Source organism: Doryrhamphus excisus, chromosome 23 (genome assembly GCF_030265055.1).
Source record: "Doryrhamphus excisus isolate RoL2022-K1 chromosome 23, RoL_Dexc_1.0, whole genome shotgun sequence".
Classification (NCBI taxonomy): domain Eukaryota; kingdom Metazoa; phylum Chordata; class Actinopteri; order Syngnathiformes; family Syngnathidae; genus Doryrhamphus; species Doryrhamphus excisus.
The window spans coordinates 9,509,268-9,525,600 of NC_080488.1; the positions used below are offsets into that span (position 1 = coordinate 9,509,268).

The 16,333-nt window shown below is 40.4% G+C and overlaps 1 protein-coding gene across 7 annotated transcripts; it reads left to right on the forward strand.

Annotated features, from left to right (window-relative positions):
* Window positions 1-477: 477 nt before the first annotated feature.
* tnip1 (TNFAIP3 interacting protein 1) lies at window positions 478-15,997 on the forward strand. Of its 7 annotated transcripts, none has more exons than XM_058063124.1 (18): window positions 478-630; window positions 4,567-4,748; window positions 5,209-5,352; window positions 5,456-5,541; window positions 5,659-5,718; window positions 6,858-7,067; window positions 7,986-8,080; window positions 8,830-9,049; window positions 10,029-10,121; window positions 10,198-10,263; window positions 11,810-11,941; window positions 12,031-12,159; window positions 12,246-12,368; window positions 12,449-12,574; window positions 12,672-12,755; window positions 13,105-13,338; window positions 14,186-14,273; window positions 14,508-15,997. In XM_058063124.1, exons 2-18 carry the CDS (start codon window positions 4,601-4,603, stop codon window positions 14,621-14,623), a joined length of 2,154 nt encoding a protein of 717 aa, XP_057919107.1. In that variant the 5' UTR covers window positions 478-630; window positions 4,567-4,600; the 3' UTR covers window positions 14,624-15,997. The 7 variants fall into 7 exon arrangements, with proteins under 7 accessions (XP_057919107.1, XP_057919105.1, XP_057919108.1 ...); XM_058063122.1 differs by lacking the exon at window positions 478-630 and adding an exon at window positions 3,416-3,533; XM_058063125.1 differs by lacking the exon at window positions 478-630 and adding an exon at window positions 3,416-3,533 and having other exon boundaries at window positions 13,105-13,305.
* Window positions 15,998-16,333: the final 336 nt, after the last annotated feature.

Below are 16,333 nucleotides of genomic sequence, written 5' to 3' on the forward strand. Positions count from 1 at the left end.
GTGCTATTGGCTAGCTTTTCTATGCTGCTTGGCAATGTTGCCTCTCTCCACCAGAGGGAGGCTGACATCATTGCAGCACCATAGTAGACACATATTTATTTTAAACTTGTATGTACTTGTATATTTCCTAGCTACCTTATGAGTGTTAAGTTGCTGTGTGATGAGTTTAGAGCTCTTTGTAAGATGACACAGTGAAGACTGTTTTACCGAGTAATGATCTGCGATTTGCCGTTACGTCACTGTTTATCACTCCTGGCAGGGTGTACAACATGCTGTTTATAAAATTTCATAAGAGGTCATCCGCCATGACGTTCTTGGTGACCTTTTCAGTTCACACACTTAAAATATGGAGCATCAATATTTGCACAAAAGATTAATTCAATACATTTAGTATTTCTCATGTGTTGCGTCACTCTCCAAAGGCAGAGCACAAGCGCACGCACACACACACACACACACACACACACACACACACACACGCAACAGGTCCTGTTCACACTGAGTCTCCAGTCTGAAGCCATTTTGCTTGGTTATGGGAATTCCCCAAGTCTCACAGTGAAATTGCTTCCCCCCTATTCACCAGTTTCCTTAAAAAGTGCATGGCTCTCCGACACAAGCCAAACTGAGTGGGTGAGTTGTTTATACATAAATGTTTTTTTTTAACATTTTCAAATCGGGACGAAAAGCGTATTTTAAGACTTTACTTCTACTAAATCTGTTCTTTTTGTTGGCTTGTTGGGACAAGGAAAAAATTATCTTGTGCTCTTTCTATGAATCAGCATCGATTGTAAAAGAAACACGTTGTATATACTTTATGTGCTATAAAAAAAACTCCAAAAATTTATGTTACACTGTATCAGCAGAATATTATGTCCCTGTTTGCCACAAAATATTGTGATTTCTAACAAGCTAAAGACAAATGTGGAGGGGGTGGTATGATCGCCGTCTATGCAATAACGAATTCCTTAGTGCTCTTTGATATGACCTAAAATGATCTGTTAATTTTTAAGTCACATCATTCATGTAACCTCAGATGTTCTGCAGAGTGGAAGGTAAAAGACTAATCTAAGCAAAATATAGTCAACATAAAGTTTCCTTTACCAAGAAGCCCTGCATATCCCACTTAATGACTAACAGATGCTGGTTTCTGCTGTTGGGAAAAAGAAAAATAGTGTGGCTTAATACTGTATTTGTTTTTGTTAGCTAACAGTATCAAAGTAATTATATTTAAATGATTTCCACCAACCCAAGAAAAAGCCATTACATTTTTCAGACCTGCAAATTTAAAATTAAAAAAATTAAATTGCTATATACTATAGGTTTCGCCGTGAATAAAGAATTGTGAATAATAAATAATATTAAAGTGCTCATGACACCATTGAAAGGCATTACTTCCGGGTCTGCGGTGGGACAAGTGACGTCATCACGAGACGGTCCCACTACCCGGAAGTTCTCCTTCATTCCAATGCGTTTTTAATGTAATGTTATTGTTATTGTCCAGACTTCGTAGGAGAAATGTTACCATACTGCCCCGAAGATACAAATAAATAGTGAAAAAAACAACACAAGATGTTCGACCGTGTAAACGCGTGCTGAGGTGGCAGTAAGTCAAGTTGTATTTTTCCTGCTAATATGCTTAATGCTAGCCTCGTTCTCATGGCTAATGGCTAGTGTGGATTCCTCTCCAAAGGTTTCCGGAACGTCGTCTCACAGTGACGTCACAACCAAAATGGCGTCGGTTCAGAAAACTCCCTATTTCATAGTTATGGTAAAGGTTATGTTTTTGTTTGTTTGTGTTCAAAATAACTTGAAAAGTTCTCAATGGATTTGGATGAAATTGACGGAAATGTGATATGTTGGTTGAATTTTTCAATATTTTACGATACGCCTGTTTGTGCAATAAAATACAGGACAAGTTTCCAACAGGGCCAACAAAATATCAAAAAACTGGAACAGATAATTAAATAATTCTGCAACTTTGGACTTTTCCAATGTGCCCTGCGATTGGCTGTACACCTCCTCTTGCCCAGAGATAGGGATAGGCTCCAGCATACCTATGACTTTAGCGAGGATAAGCGGCATAGAAAATAGATGGATGAATGGAATTTCTATCATAGGAAGACAACAAATGAAGCTGTAAACATGCAACAAACACCATTATACAATATATAGCCAAGACACTGTGGAATCTGGCGTGTGTCAATGGAAATGTAACACAAGATGTCACTGTTGCTTTAAATGACACACTCCTGATTTGAAGACCAGTTGAAAAATTGCAAGTCTTTACATTTTGGATCTTAAGGAAGTTCTAAGTTGGGTTCAAAATGCAAAAAGAACAAATGGAAAGAGACAACAAAAAGTGTGAGGAAGCATTTCATTGTAACCAACCACTGAAACCCATTGGCCATCCGTCAAGAAACGGGATGATCGAAACCCCAAATGAAGAGAACGGGTTTAAGAACAAAAAATATCTTCAAAGGCCTTGTCTCCTCTAATGCCACAAAATTGGTGGAATAAATTTTTATTCTCTGAAGAGAAAAATTGGAACTGTGACGGACTTGATGGCTTCCAACGTTCCAACTGGAGATTCCACCAGAGATGTTTTCCACACAGTGGAGAGGGTGCTGGAATCAATGGAACAATGGAGCTTCAGGTTGTGCAGGGGCGTCAAACAGCGCCTGGTTATGTGGAGATGATGCAGGGAGCATCCGCTATGACTGAAGGCCCTCATCTATGTGGTAATGACTGGCTTTTCCAACAGGGCAACGCTTCAGTTCATAAACCTCACTTTTTTTTGACCATCCTGCGTGTTCCCCTGATCTAAATCCACTTGAAAACATTTGGGGATGGATGGCAAGGGAATTTTACAAAAATGGGCAATAGTTGCAGACAGTGGATGCCCTCCGTGAAGCCATCTTCACTACCTAGAGTAACATGTAACATTCCCCCTAGCCTCACAGCAACACTTGCATCAAGGATGGCCAAACCAATTTTTGAGGGGATAAAATTTTTTTTTGTCTTGTTCTCTCTTTGTATTTTGAAGCTCTATGTAGTGCAAAATGTAAATTCTTGCATAGAACTTTTGATCTGATGCATCACTCTTTTGTTTATAAAGTCATAAAGCATAGAAAGACACAGTGAAGGCTCACTTGTTTGATTTATTTGTGCATGTTTGTTTCCTGGAAATCCATAGTCGCGGTAGTACATTATATTAGTGAATAAACTTTAGAATCTTTATTAAAACGTTGAAAACATCCATAATACGCCGTTTAATTAAAAATGATCGCCTTGAATAAAATATTAAAACTATAAATCTATATATAGGTCCTGTATAGATTACGTCTGTGTGCGGCTTTTGTGGAAGGCTCAGTCGCTCCACCCCTAAGGCGCTGATTGGCCGTTTCGGCTGTCAGTCATTGCTGTTTACATCAAACGTTGCAAGGTGGAATTTCCCATGTTACGGCATCGAGCAGCAGACCACTTCCGCAGTAGCTGTCTGGCCACAGAGTCGAGAGGCCGCTGCTAGCGGAAAGGTATTCTGTCAGAGGACAGCGCTTTGTTTGTTGGTTTGTCACGTATCTCCTTTTTGTCACGAACGAACCGCTTCGGTAAAAGTGTCTGTAGAGAGGTTAAAACAAGAGGAGCGAGCTCCTTCCTGTCTCCCATTGTTATCCAGTGTTAGCTAGCCGACAGCTAACAAGATGTTGCTAGTCATTTGCATGACAACAACGAAAACTAATATTAGCTATTCTTCATCCAATCATGGTCGCTATCATTTATCTACTTTGTGTGGATATATCTTCGTTTGAATGCTTTAATGGCATGTACATGTTTTTCTATCTGACATGAATGTTGTAGTGAGCCCTCTTTGTGTTGAGAAGAAAGGATAGGTAAGGTTCGTACAGTGGTTTCGTGGCATACTGTACATAGTTTGAATGCTTTGAATAACAGGCGATATAATAGTGTAATTTGGAGTATTTTCTGTGTATAATCATATAAGCTGCGCCTGCAAAAGATTGCTCGTCAGACTGAATCAATTAAGAGTAATACTATTGCTTTTACTTTTAATGACAATATTTATTTGTTCAGTACAAAAGGTGAATTAGGTTGCCATTACATGTGTCAGTTTTGGTCCTGTTAAAACAAACTCTAGTGTGCTGGTATGGTTTGTTTGGTCAGATGCGAATGCAGTCCAGGACTCAAAAGAACTGGAACAAACGCACAATGTGAAATATAGGTCCAGTTTCTCCTCCCAGCGGATTCTAGTCCTAAATGAGGAAAGTGTGAACACCACGGCTTCACGAAGGGACCAAAATACCAGCGATGATGTCACCAAATGCAACTGTTTCCAGGCAATGCATAGCAACACCTAACAGAAAGCTGTGTAAAATACTGTGAGGTTTCATATTTTTGGTTTGGACCTCAGTACCAGACTTGAAGTCAGTCTACCAGTGTCTTTAATGGGAGGGGAAACTTAGAAAGCACCATTTCCAGTCCTGACTAACTGTTTTTCTGCAGAGGACACCTTTTTTTTTTACCTAATGCATGTTTAAATACTCTTTGCAGGTTATAGAATCATGCTTAGCAAGTGAACAACACAATGGAAGGAAAGGGTCCGTATCGCATCTATGATCCTGGCGGGAGTGACATCAAGACCAGGGATGAGGTTGGAGGAGGAAGCAGTTATCGGCAGCTCCTGGAGGAGAACAGCATGCTGAGGGAGAGGATGAAGGGTCTTAAGAGCCTGGGTAAGCGCTGTAAAATTACAGATGAGTGTCTGCAAATTACTTTTTTGGAGTATGGGGATGTCATACAAGGCTTGATCAGGTGATAGTACTCAAACAGAACATTATCAGAAGGTATGAGCACCCATTAACTTTGCAATAGGTATAGTTTTATCCACAATGTAGTGGCAGTCTGGCATAATATACAAAGGTTCAAGTTTCACCGAATTGAACAGATTATTTTACAAATTGTGCAAATTTTGGAGCGAAACTGGCATGTAGTAATTAGAAAATAATCTAGTTAAACCTGCTTACACTCCTGGATAGCTTTTGCTTTTGAAAGCTATCCATGACTCATTGAAGGCGTGTTTCTTGTTCTTGAATACTTTACAACTGACAATATACTTCCAGTTTTTTTTTTGTTTGCATGAACATCAGTAAATGAAGCTCAACTTAGCGAAAGCGAATGACCATCTCTCCGCAGGCGACTTGCTTGAAGAGTCCCAGCTGGAAGCGTCAAGGCTTCGTCAGAGAGTGGAGGAACTTGTGCGAGACAACGAGGCCCTCAAGTCCTCCAGCTACGCAGCCAGTCTGTGCGTAGCAGGACCTGTTCGCACTGAAACACAAAGTAGGTAGCACTTAATTGGTGAAGTTTTGACGCTTGTGGATTGCAACTCCTCTCAAATGGGTCTGACTGTCTGCTTTTTTATTTTTATTTTTGCCGCGCAAAGGCAAACCTTGTTTGCATCCCACTGCGGAGCCGAGGGAAGAGGAAGCAAGCTGTTTCGCCAAGGCCATTCAGCCTAACAGACTTAATGTGAGTGCCAAATTTGTGAGAATTACAACATTTCAACAGTCAACAAATATAACGTGGCTACATTATGGTACTTCCACAATGGCGGGATTTTTTATTGACAACTGTCCTTCCTTACAGGATGCCTTATCAGAGTTTGAATTGGTCAATATGGACGGAAGGACTTCAGATGCGTTGACGGTATGTAAAAATCACCTTTTTAAAAAAATACCTTTTTTTTTATACAGCATTTCTTTTCCAACTAACACTGACATTCATACACATAGCTTCTGTTTTAAGTCGAACAAAAATTGCAACATTGCTGAATTTAACAAGCTATTTCAGCAAATAAGGTGCCAATAGTAACACTAGGAGATGGCGGACAAATGTAACTTTAATCTAAACTACATTGGTGGGAGTAGTTTTACATAAAGCTTATCCATTAGTAGATTTTAAAGTACCATGTACAAGCGGAAGCGAGTCTGCCGTCACAGTCCACAAGCAGGATATTCTTTCGTCCATACTTTGCTTAACCATGTTTAGCGTTGCGGGGACAATGGTGGTTTGTCAAAACACCGCTAATGGTGAGGGGGAATAGCTGGATCATATATTTTGATAAGGCGGTATCGTGGCTACAGGGATCTGAGCAATTCTGAACCCGATGACATCATCATGTGCACATAAGATGAGTAAATTTGCTCCTATCACAAACTTAGGGTCATACTGATGATTTTTCTCATTTACAGCGTGTCTGTATCTCAAACCATTTTAGAGCTGCAGCCGGTTTGAAATAGTAATGTAATGTAAAACTGAAAAAAAAAAACTCTAAAGGGTTAAGCTCTCAAGTCACAATACTGGTGTGTCTCGGAATTGCCATTTTGTGTACCATCTACTTCATGGTCATATCATAAACATTAGAAACGTATCCTAGTTGAGTAACATCAGAAATAATTTTGGCTCTTCTAGCCTGAGTCAAACAGGGGAAAGTCCAGGATTATTACTGACTGGAATCATGCTGATGATTCAGTCACATGCTGCATTTAAAGGAATACGGTCATAGGGTACTCCACCAGACTATTATCATATATGGTGAAAACTAGTAGTATACTATAAAATGTGACTTATGTATTTGTGATTATTGACATGTTCATTCTATGTGATCTTCTTCCATTATGTGATACGGTAGTTTGAATCCAACAGGGTCAACTGGTTTGAGTTAGCAGACAGAAATAGTATCACAATGACTGTCTTTCTTTGAGAAAAGCATATAGTCTATTTGCTGATTCAGCTCGAAAGGAAAGACTGACTGGCTGTCAAATGTGGGCGTGTGTTTTCTCCAGGCCCGGTCCACGACTGGAGTTATCCCTCTCCTGCCTCAGGAGAACATCGAGCTGGCGAGCCAGTTGAAGAAACTGGAAAGCTCCTTCAGCATATTCGCCGAGGAGTCCAACCCAAACCAGCTGTTAGCTCACCTGGGCCGAATGGCTGTGGAGTTTCACCATCTTTCCTCTAAGGTCCAAAAAAATGAACAAAGGACGTCCCTTCTACAGGTATGAAACAGTCATTGAGACCATTGATGAAACATCATTACTCAGTACCACAAATGCAGTACAATTAAAGGTTATTGTGGGGATAAATGAGGGATGAATACATAATAAATATAAATATAAAATGGGTATTATCACAACAACAGTGTTTGCTAGCATGCCAACAAAGTATCAGGAATGAGGTCAGCCGTGTGACAGTCAAAACAAACAAACAAACAAACAAAAAAAAGGCCGTTGCAGCTGAGTGCAATACTTGTTATTCACATGTTTTCAATGGTGGCACACAGAATTGGCAAGTTTAATACGAATAAACCTCATTGCAAACATGACGCGGCATCCCACGGGAAACAATTTAAACGTATCATCAATCCTACCTGCACTCGGCATTCCCAGCTTCCCTCCCTCGCTCCCAATGTTTTTTCACCAGAGTTCAACAGCTGTCGCTGTGTTAATGTCCAAGCAGAAGCTGCAGTATTCCACAATTGATCAAAGTTACTTAAGATTTTTTTTCACATCATAAGACAAACAATGCTCACTTCTGTCAAAATCTGTGATAGTAGAGTCTAATTCCGACCTACTTCCTTTCTCGGGACATCCCTTTTTCTTAGGCGTTTTGGCTTTGTGACAGCATCTCTTCATGTTCATGCACAATTTTCTGAAGCTGTTTGTTTTAACTTTCTTTGGCTTGGCGGTTTTAAAGGACATCACAGGTGACCTTCTGTTTTGTTGATGCAAATAACAGATTTTTTAGTGGCTTACACAAATGTCCACACAAATGTGTCGGTATGTCAGAAAGCTGGATGACCTTTAACTGTTCAAAAGGCATTCCGCACATTATTTTTTCATCACTTTAAGGACAAGGTTTGTGATAGAAAACATATTCAAATGAAAATTGCCTCATGTTCTCTTTTGATTTTGCAGACTTTGTGCGAGCAGCTCAGACAAGAGAACAATGAGCTTCGGAAGAAAATGGAAGAGGATCATCATATCAGGAATCGAGATTTGGAACAATTGAGGTAATGTTTTTGTTTCTCTTACAATGTGGCGGTTTGTTGTGGTGCTTTTTTTTTTTTGGTAAGAAAAGCACAAGTCATTATCGGTGCAGTATGAAACCCATTCAAAAAATAGAATCATTACTATTGGTGAGGTATTACCTCACCAATTTGATGGTAATATCTATGATCATTATTTATTATGGGTATAAAAAAATCACCATTAGATTACTGCGTGTACACTGTGTAAAAAATAAAAAATCATACCTGGAATACAGGAAGTGACAAATAAGTAACAGATTGTAAAAGTAACAATGTAATGTACAATGTACAATTTATGTATTCCATTGTAACCTGATACATGTTCAAATGAAATTAAACCATTACCAAATGATATATATAAGCAACTATTTGGTTTTACTAGATTAAAAAACAGTCAAATTATAGTTATAGGCAGTAATAGTTGCTTTCTTTAGCATTTTTAAGTCTCAGATCAAAATGTATTAACTTGACATCAATAAAACATGTCAGAGCACAAAGAAAGCACAGTTTATGTTAGTTGTAACTTTTTATCATGACCCCTCCCCCGTTTCTCTTTTTTTTTTTTAAGGGTGTTGGCAGTTGCGCATACTTTCACTTTAGTTGGGGAAACGCTCGCACCATGTGCAGGCGTTCTAGCACCAATTGGGTGTTGTAGGGAATTCCCAAAACATCCTGGAGCTTGCCCAAACACTGGAGCTTCAGCACAATGTTGACTTTCTTGGCGTTTTCAGGCAAGAGAATCAGAAACTGAAAGAGCTTGTAACTGGAGGAGCATCAGCGGCATCAACGTCAGCAGCGGCAGCGGCGGCAGCAGCAGCAGTAGCAACATCATCTTCATCGTCGTCATCTGCGGCAGCTTCTGACACCGAAGCTCCCGACACCAAAGATGAGCCAGTTAAAGAGGAGTGTGCCACGGTGAGGCCGAAGATGGAAGCCACTACGCCACAGAAGGTACTTGAAAATGATGCAATCCCTATTGTCACATTAGGAGAATGCATGGTATTGCATGCTTTCTCTGGGTTTTCGCCCCGTGCATTATAACACGCACGGGGCGATTAAAACATACATTCATGATGGATCCAACAATAGCTCACTGTATTGATAAACAGAGGCGTTATAATGCGAGACCAAGTCAGCTAGTAGCTTTTTCAGGTTTCTGATTGGCCAAAATGCGCTGACAGTCAGACAGATGGTGCAGACAGTCTTAAGACTGTACATGAAAGGTTACAAGTTAACTCAAATTAATCACCTAGCCAAAGTATTAAAGTCAACCTGCCTTTCTGTAGCTTCTATAAGTGGAACGTAATGTTATTATTAATTTGTTAACCTACTATTTACTGTGTTCAAATGTCTGTTGTGATAAATGTATCACAAACGTCTTAATAAATGGCGATTTGAAATACCTCAGCTCATTCAATCCCAGCCATTTTTCAAAGACAACACCTTCAGTACCGTCCCATTTTAGCCAATTTTTCAAGGCTAGTTTCTACCTTTTTCAGTTCAGCAGTAGAACGAACATAAGTTTCAGGAAAAGCTCAAATATCTAAACAACTATACCGACATAAACAACAACAAAAAAGTTGTTTAGGATCAAAATAAGAATTTATTTTCAAATCTAAACTACTTAGAATTTTCACATTTGGAACTAATCTGTTTGCATGCATTCAAATGTGCCTACTCTGCGTGACCTTCTGCACGCTACACCTCCATGTGCTTCCACTTCGTCATTGCTGTCGAGTGTATTTTTACATGCCAAAGATCCATGCCGGTCCTATCAAATCCACCATGTGGCTGTCTTTTAGTGTGCAGTTGCGTTTTTACCTCTTGAGCACTCACAAATAAGTAAAAAACATGAATACATCTCTGGTATTATATCAGTTTATAGCATTGACCATGAGAGCTGTGTAACGTAGGGATGTTGTGCCCCCAGAGTGGAAAAGCTGCAGGGAAAAGCCCAAACAAACCTTGTGATGTTGAGGTTTACGAAAAGAAGATCAAGCTCCTGGAGAAGCAGAGAAAAGATGTGAGTCTCTTGTAGTAGCATATCGTGTTTAGTTTCATATATGCTAATTTGTTTTACTGCGTGTGCTGCTTCGCAGGTACTTGAAGTGAACAAGCAGTGGGACATTCAGTGGAACTCGATGAAGTCACAGTTTGAGCAGAAGGTACGGTAATGACTAAGGGTGGTACGAGGATGTAAATTTACCGTGCCCTCGATTGAGTAGCCTGTTACAGCAGTAGTACTTCAATTTGACCTGACTCTCAAGTATGCAATGAAAGTACTTAATATTCATCTAAATAAAGAGTTGCGAACGGGTGACGGTAGTTTTGTACAGCTTTGTTTCCCAAAGCGAGATAAATGAACGCCAAAACATAACAGCTGGGTTTTAAACAATACATTTAACTCCACAAATAAGACCATCCCAATGTTTTAAATACAATTTTGTTGACATTTATGGCATAGTCGTTATTACTGCCGCAAATAACACAAACAGTCAAATGAATAAATGGCGCACAGCGTAAAGATCACAGATGGCAGCGAAACACTTAGAGTGGAAAAGATGCACTCTTGCAAGCGCGCTATCTGAGCATATTACCACAAGCGCTGTCAGTGAGAATTTCCCTTACCACTCTGGTACCTGCTGACCTCCTGCTGTGGTGCAGTTAGTGGGGTAGTAGACACATGCACAGACACAGGCTCATTCTCACACCCCACGCAATCGCACCCTTAGATTTGCTTGACGATGGTGACACCATGTTACCTTGAGTTAAACCACAAAAACCTCGATATATCCATGTGCGTCAACAGGCTTTCTGTTATTTCTCACACAAATCTAAAGGACATATGTGTTGTTGCTGTGGTTTCATCGAAATCAGGGGTCTCAAACTCAATTTACCTGGGGGCCACTGGAGCTAGGGTCTGGGCAAGGCTGGGCTGCATCACGTTTTCCAAAAAAAAACAAAAAAAATGCATTTATTGAAAACAGAAAAATATACAATATATATATATTCTCAAATATCTTAATTTTTTATTTGTCTGCACAAAATAAGATGAAAAATAAACAAATCAAGAATAAAGAAAATCAATCAATCAGTAATAAATAAATATAATAATAAAACGGCAAATAATAAAAACTTAAGAAACCACATATAGTTGGTGGGTAGACAAATTATTTTTTTCAGATTAAAATTAAGAAAGCATTATTAGAGCCCTGTAGACATGACAAAACACGCCTATAGTCACATTTATACTCTTTTTATTTACATATTGCATATTACATATAACATATTGCGCAACTGCAGGGTCTTGAGACACATGCTAACTCGCAAACTAGAGAGCTAGCGACCTAAACGGTAGCCTTCAAGTTATTTCCTTCAAACTTAAATAGCCAAAAACGTACCACTTCCACACAGATAGGGAGGATAACTATTAACAGTTATTTAACCTTTAACATGAACATTAATCAAACGTAATAATTTTTTTCTGGGTACATGATACCATACAGCATCCATATCAAACATTAAACTTTCATATCAAGGCGGGGGCCTCAAACTAGTGTGTGTGTGGCCCGCGGGCCGCGTGTTTGAGACCCCTGATCTAAATAATAAAGTCACCTACTTAGCTGAAGTTTATCTGTACCCCAGTGGTGCAATTAATCAAGTGCAACTTCAGCCCCTCACAGTATGTGTTCTTTAAAATCAACTACTCAGATCACAGATCTCAGACAAAGGCTCGCAGAATCCCAGAAGACAGTGGTTGAACTGGAGGCGGAACGAGAGCAGAGGCAGCGAGACTACGACAAGAAACTGTTGCTGGCAAAGTCCAAGATTGAAAATGTGCAGGTGACTATTCTATCCGATATATTCAAAAGCGGAACACAAATGGTACAAAAGTACGCCCGGTTCTAGAACGCTATGGGGACGTCTTTCAGGGCGAGAAGGAGTGTCTAAACACTGAGACCACTGAGTTGAAGCAGAAAGTCCGCTACCTGCAGGACCAGCTGTTGCCGCTCAGCAAGCAGCGAGAGTACCAGGAGAAGGAAATCCAGCGTCTGAACAGGGTGAGTGAAATGTGCCATTCAGAGTTCACAGGTTTGTTTGTTTTTTTTTTAGACCTTTTGCTGGATTCCCTTTCTTAAAATTGCAGGCTTTGGAAGAAGCCTTAAACCTGCACGCCCCGTCATCTTCCCAACAACCACCCGGCCAGGATGCTGCCAATAACCTGAAGAAACAGGAACTACTCACTCAAATTGCTGTTCTAAAAGAGCAGGTCAGACAAAAATACACAAAAGTGGAATTTTGCTGCAATCGTGATTTTCATTTCTCAAATACTTTTTTTTTTTAAATCAGGTCAAAATCTTTGAAGAAGATTTCCGAAAAGAACGAAGCGACAGGGAACGAATGAACGAGGAAAAAGAAGACTTGAGGCGGCAAGTGGAGCGACTGCAGATTCAAATTACTAATCTGACCAATCAGGTGAATGGACTGATGAGTGAAGAAAACTGAGTGTGATCACCAGAACACACACATCACTCAGCGGGTTTTGTTTGCCCCCCCCCCGTGTGTCTTTCAGCTCCATCAGGCACAAAATGAGTGTCAGCGAGAACACACAGAGAGATGCAAGCTGGAGAGACTACAGATGCAGCATCATAAGCAGGTACAATGTTTTTGTGCGCCTTTTGTGTGAATGACAGTCCTGAATGGAAAGCGCCAACTTCCCTGGTAGCCTCAGTGGATGATTTATAGTAAAACGTGCATACTAGCGCCCTCTTGTGACCAGAGACTGTCACTCATGAGTTTACCGAGTCTAGACAACCTGACTCCAGTTAGCTTGTTTGTCAGTGCATCCGGGGATCAGCAGTGGACCAGATTCTCTGCTCAGTGGGTTAAAGGTCAGCTGTGCGCCATGACATGACATGCCATAGCCTGGGCCTTCCTCTGTGCTCGCCGAGTTTAGCGTCCGTGCACTAATTGGGGATCACATGTCCACTTGTGGTCCCTCATAGGGGCAGCAACAGGAAAGACGTACCTCAGACCCTACGTCAGGCTCAGTGAACGGCCCGCTGAGCCCCCCCTACTGTGGTCCCTTTGTGCAGGTGGGACCGCAGGGCCTTGAGGGCTGGCCCATACACTTCCCTCCCCGGATGCCCAATGCCGCAGCCGCAGCAGCTCCACCCCCTGTACGAGACTTCCAGCCTGGTACCCCGGTAAGGGTCCTCAAAGGTCCCTCTGTCTCAGGCGTGAGTGACTCTGATTCCCTGACTGAAGCAGGCTGTCTTTCTACTCGTATGCCCTTTTTATTAAGTCAGGAGGAACAAGTGAATTTCATTAGGTCGGACTAACCCAGGGGTGGGCAAACTTTTTCACTCACGGGCCACATTGGCTTCATAAAAATTTGGCGGCGGGACCTTCTATACACAGGCAGTCGTCAAACAGAACAACATACTTGCTCACGGTGCAACAAAACGAAAACACAACATATCCACAGCAAGTTACCGTATCACATAAATCAACCAGTATGACTATGTGGGTGATTCACAACAACTAAGCGCTAAACATAACATGTAACTTTAAAACGTCATTTCCAAATGACATGCTGGGTAGTTCAGCTGCAACCACAATATGAACAATAAAACATTGGATATGTTAACTTCTATTCATTTACTTCTCTGACGACCTCCTCAACAAATTTTGCGAAAAACATTGCAAAATGTTGGGAGAGACCACAAGTTACCCTGCATGCCTTGCGGCCAGAATATATGGGTATATGTAAATATTTATTTGTATGCCCACATGGTGCAGTGGGTAGGTTCTATATGTGTCGCGTGTGTTGACATGTGGTGTTGTTTTGTGGATCGCTTTTTTTGTACAAGCTACAGATTGCAAAATGCCTGATGGGCCGGATGAAGACGCTTTGCGGGCCTGATGTGGCCCACGGGCCGTAGTTTGCCCACCCCTGGACTAACCAATACTGAAGGACAAGGATTAAACAGCATTACTATTAAAGCGTTATGACATAGAACGAGGGCTTTGTGGTTGTCGGGAATTTCCATATTTTAGAGGTAATGGATCTTTGTCTCTATTTAGGGGTTTCCATGGCAGTCTTCATCATTTCTACAACCTAGAGGACCTAGAGCGGTGGGGGAGAGTTCACGACCAGCACCAGATAATGCAGGTAAACCATTACATTCGACACTGAACTCTTCATGACCCATTTTTCACATATTATCACCTGCACATAACCTGCATACATTATTAGTGACATACTGAGACAGAGGGCAACTTCCTTCATGAATGTGAGGGGGGAGGGACTCTACCTCGCGTGAAAACTAAACATCAGTATATTATTTCCTTATATTTTTGGAATTAGAAGATGTTTAAGCATTTTTGTATTTATGTTTTTGTGCAGATCAATCCGCAGCAACAGCAGCAGCATCAACAGCAGCATCAACAGTTGGAGGAGGAGGAGGAGGGGCAGGATTTGGAAAAAGGGAGCGACAGAATATAGATCCTGGAAAGCACTAAAATGTCACCACCTGATGGAAATTGGGTTGTAGCATGAAATCAGTTTGTTTTGATTTGAAAAAAGGTGTGATTTGATCTATAATTTTCCTACTGAACTGTAGATATCCTATTGTAATGTTGTTTATACTTGCGTTTTATAAGGCTATTTGTGGAACACTTCGCTATTCTGAATATAAAACTATTTACATTTTGCGTTTTTTTTTTTTTTTTCTTGAACTGAAGTTTTGTTAAATGGGTTGGAATACTTAAACACTTATACTCTTTGTATCCAGAAATACACCTTTTTGTGTTCCAATCTGCAACAGCTTGTAAGGTTACAGGAAGCCATTCCCCACTATGAGCAAGACTATTGTCATTCCAACAGTAACTGCATAGGTAAATTCAAGGACTACATCTACAAAAGTGAATGTTTAATTGATTTACGAAGACTTCCGCAGTATGTTGATGTGATAGAAATGTCCCATATGTGTAACTGGTCAAAATGTGGTTGTTGCATACAAACATTTTTGGGCTTGGGGAGGGGATTTTGATGGTATCATACCATACAATTGTGATTGATAATTTATTTATAATCTGCTGTTTTCATAGTTGCATTGATTAAGTGTGAATCATTGTCTTTTAGTAATGCTGCTCTATGTTGTTAGTGTAACCTGATATATTGTAGCTATACATTGTATGTTTGTTTCAGACACAGTACACCAACGCACAGTGCATACATAAACTTTTACTTTTCACCATGATGATGGACCTAATCTCATTAAAAACACAGCACTTCTACGACGGTTTATTTGACCACTTAATGCATCTTGTAATTGCATTTCTAGCCATGTGTGCGGTATCTAGCAGTTATGACTGAAGTCATGACACATGCCAACCATCTTTAATCAGCATGCAGAGCAGATGGTGCAGCAGCGCCGACACCTCTGTTATTACTCTGTGACACCTGCCTTGCCAACTGGCACGCCGGTTCAGGATCCCCGTTATGATACACAGGAGACATAACTTCAGATTATAACAATGTTGCTTCTGTTTTTTTTAAGGTCACTCAGTCTCAAGGTCACACATCTAATATGTGACCTGTATACTCACATATGGGAGCAATGAGGTAGTCAGATGAAGGGCTTCAAAAGTTTGAGCGCTGGGGGGTGGGCTTCATTTTTAACTCATAAATTAACTAGGAAAAATGAGTTGAATCCTATCTGTGGGAACTAAAGGGGGATGTTGCTGAATCTGCACTTTTTGAAAAGGTTTTCTTTAGAACGACTAGCAGTTGGTTTCTTGGTTTGCAGACCCCTTTTTCTGTTTTGCTGTAGGCAAAAGCACATGTGAGACTTTTGTATTTGACTGGCTTAATAAATTGATTCTAAATGTTTAGCTGGTTGTCCACATTTGTTTGCTTAAGTTTCTCTCAAACTTAAAACTTTATTGGTCACCTGTTTTGTGACCAATGAGTGAAATCGGGTGCACTAAAGCACGGCAGCCATTTTGTCCCTGTCCCGCCAAAGAATATATACTTTGGAACCGGAAAAAAACATAACATCCAAGGAACTATTAAGTGTCTTAATATTTTTTGTTATTAATTTGGCAACAACGGTAGGATACAACATACAGAAGTACAGTGAGAAAAATCTCTCTAACCAAGTATCCATCGGAACAAAGTGGACAGGACAGCGAGATTAATCGCTGGTTTAATATAACTTTGAATAAACT

Coding starts and splice junctions, on each gene's coding strand:
- tnip1 (XM_058063124.1), top strand. CDS start 4,601: ATGGAAGGAAAGGGTCCGTATCGCATCTATGATCCTGGCGGGAGTGAC. Junction 5,353..5,455: donor TGTTCGCACTGAAACACAAA/GTAGGTAGCACT, acceptor TGCCGCGCAAAG/GCAAACCTTGTTTGCATCCC. Junction 12,756..13,104: donor AGATGCAGCATCATAAGCAG/GTACAATGTTTT, acceptor GGTCCCTCATAG/GGGCAGCAACAGGAAAGACG.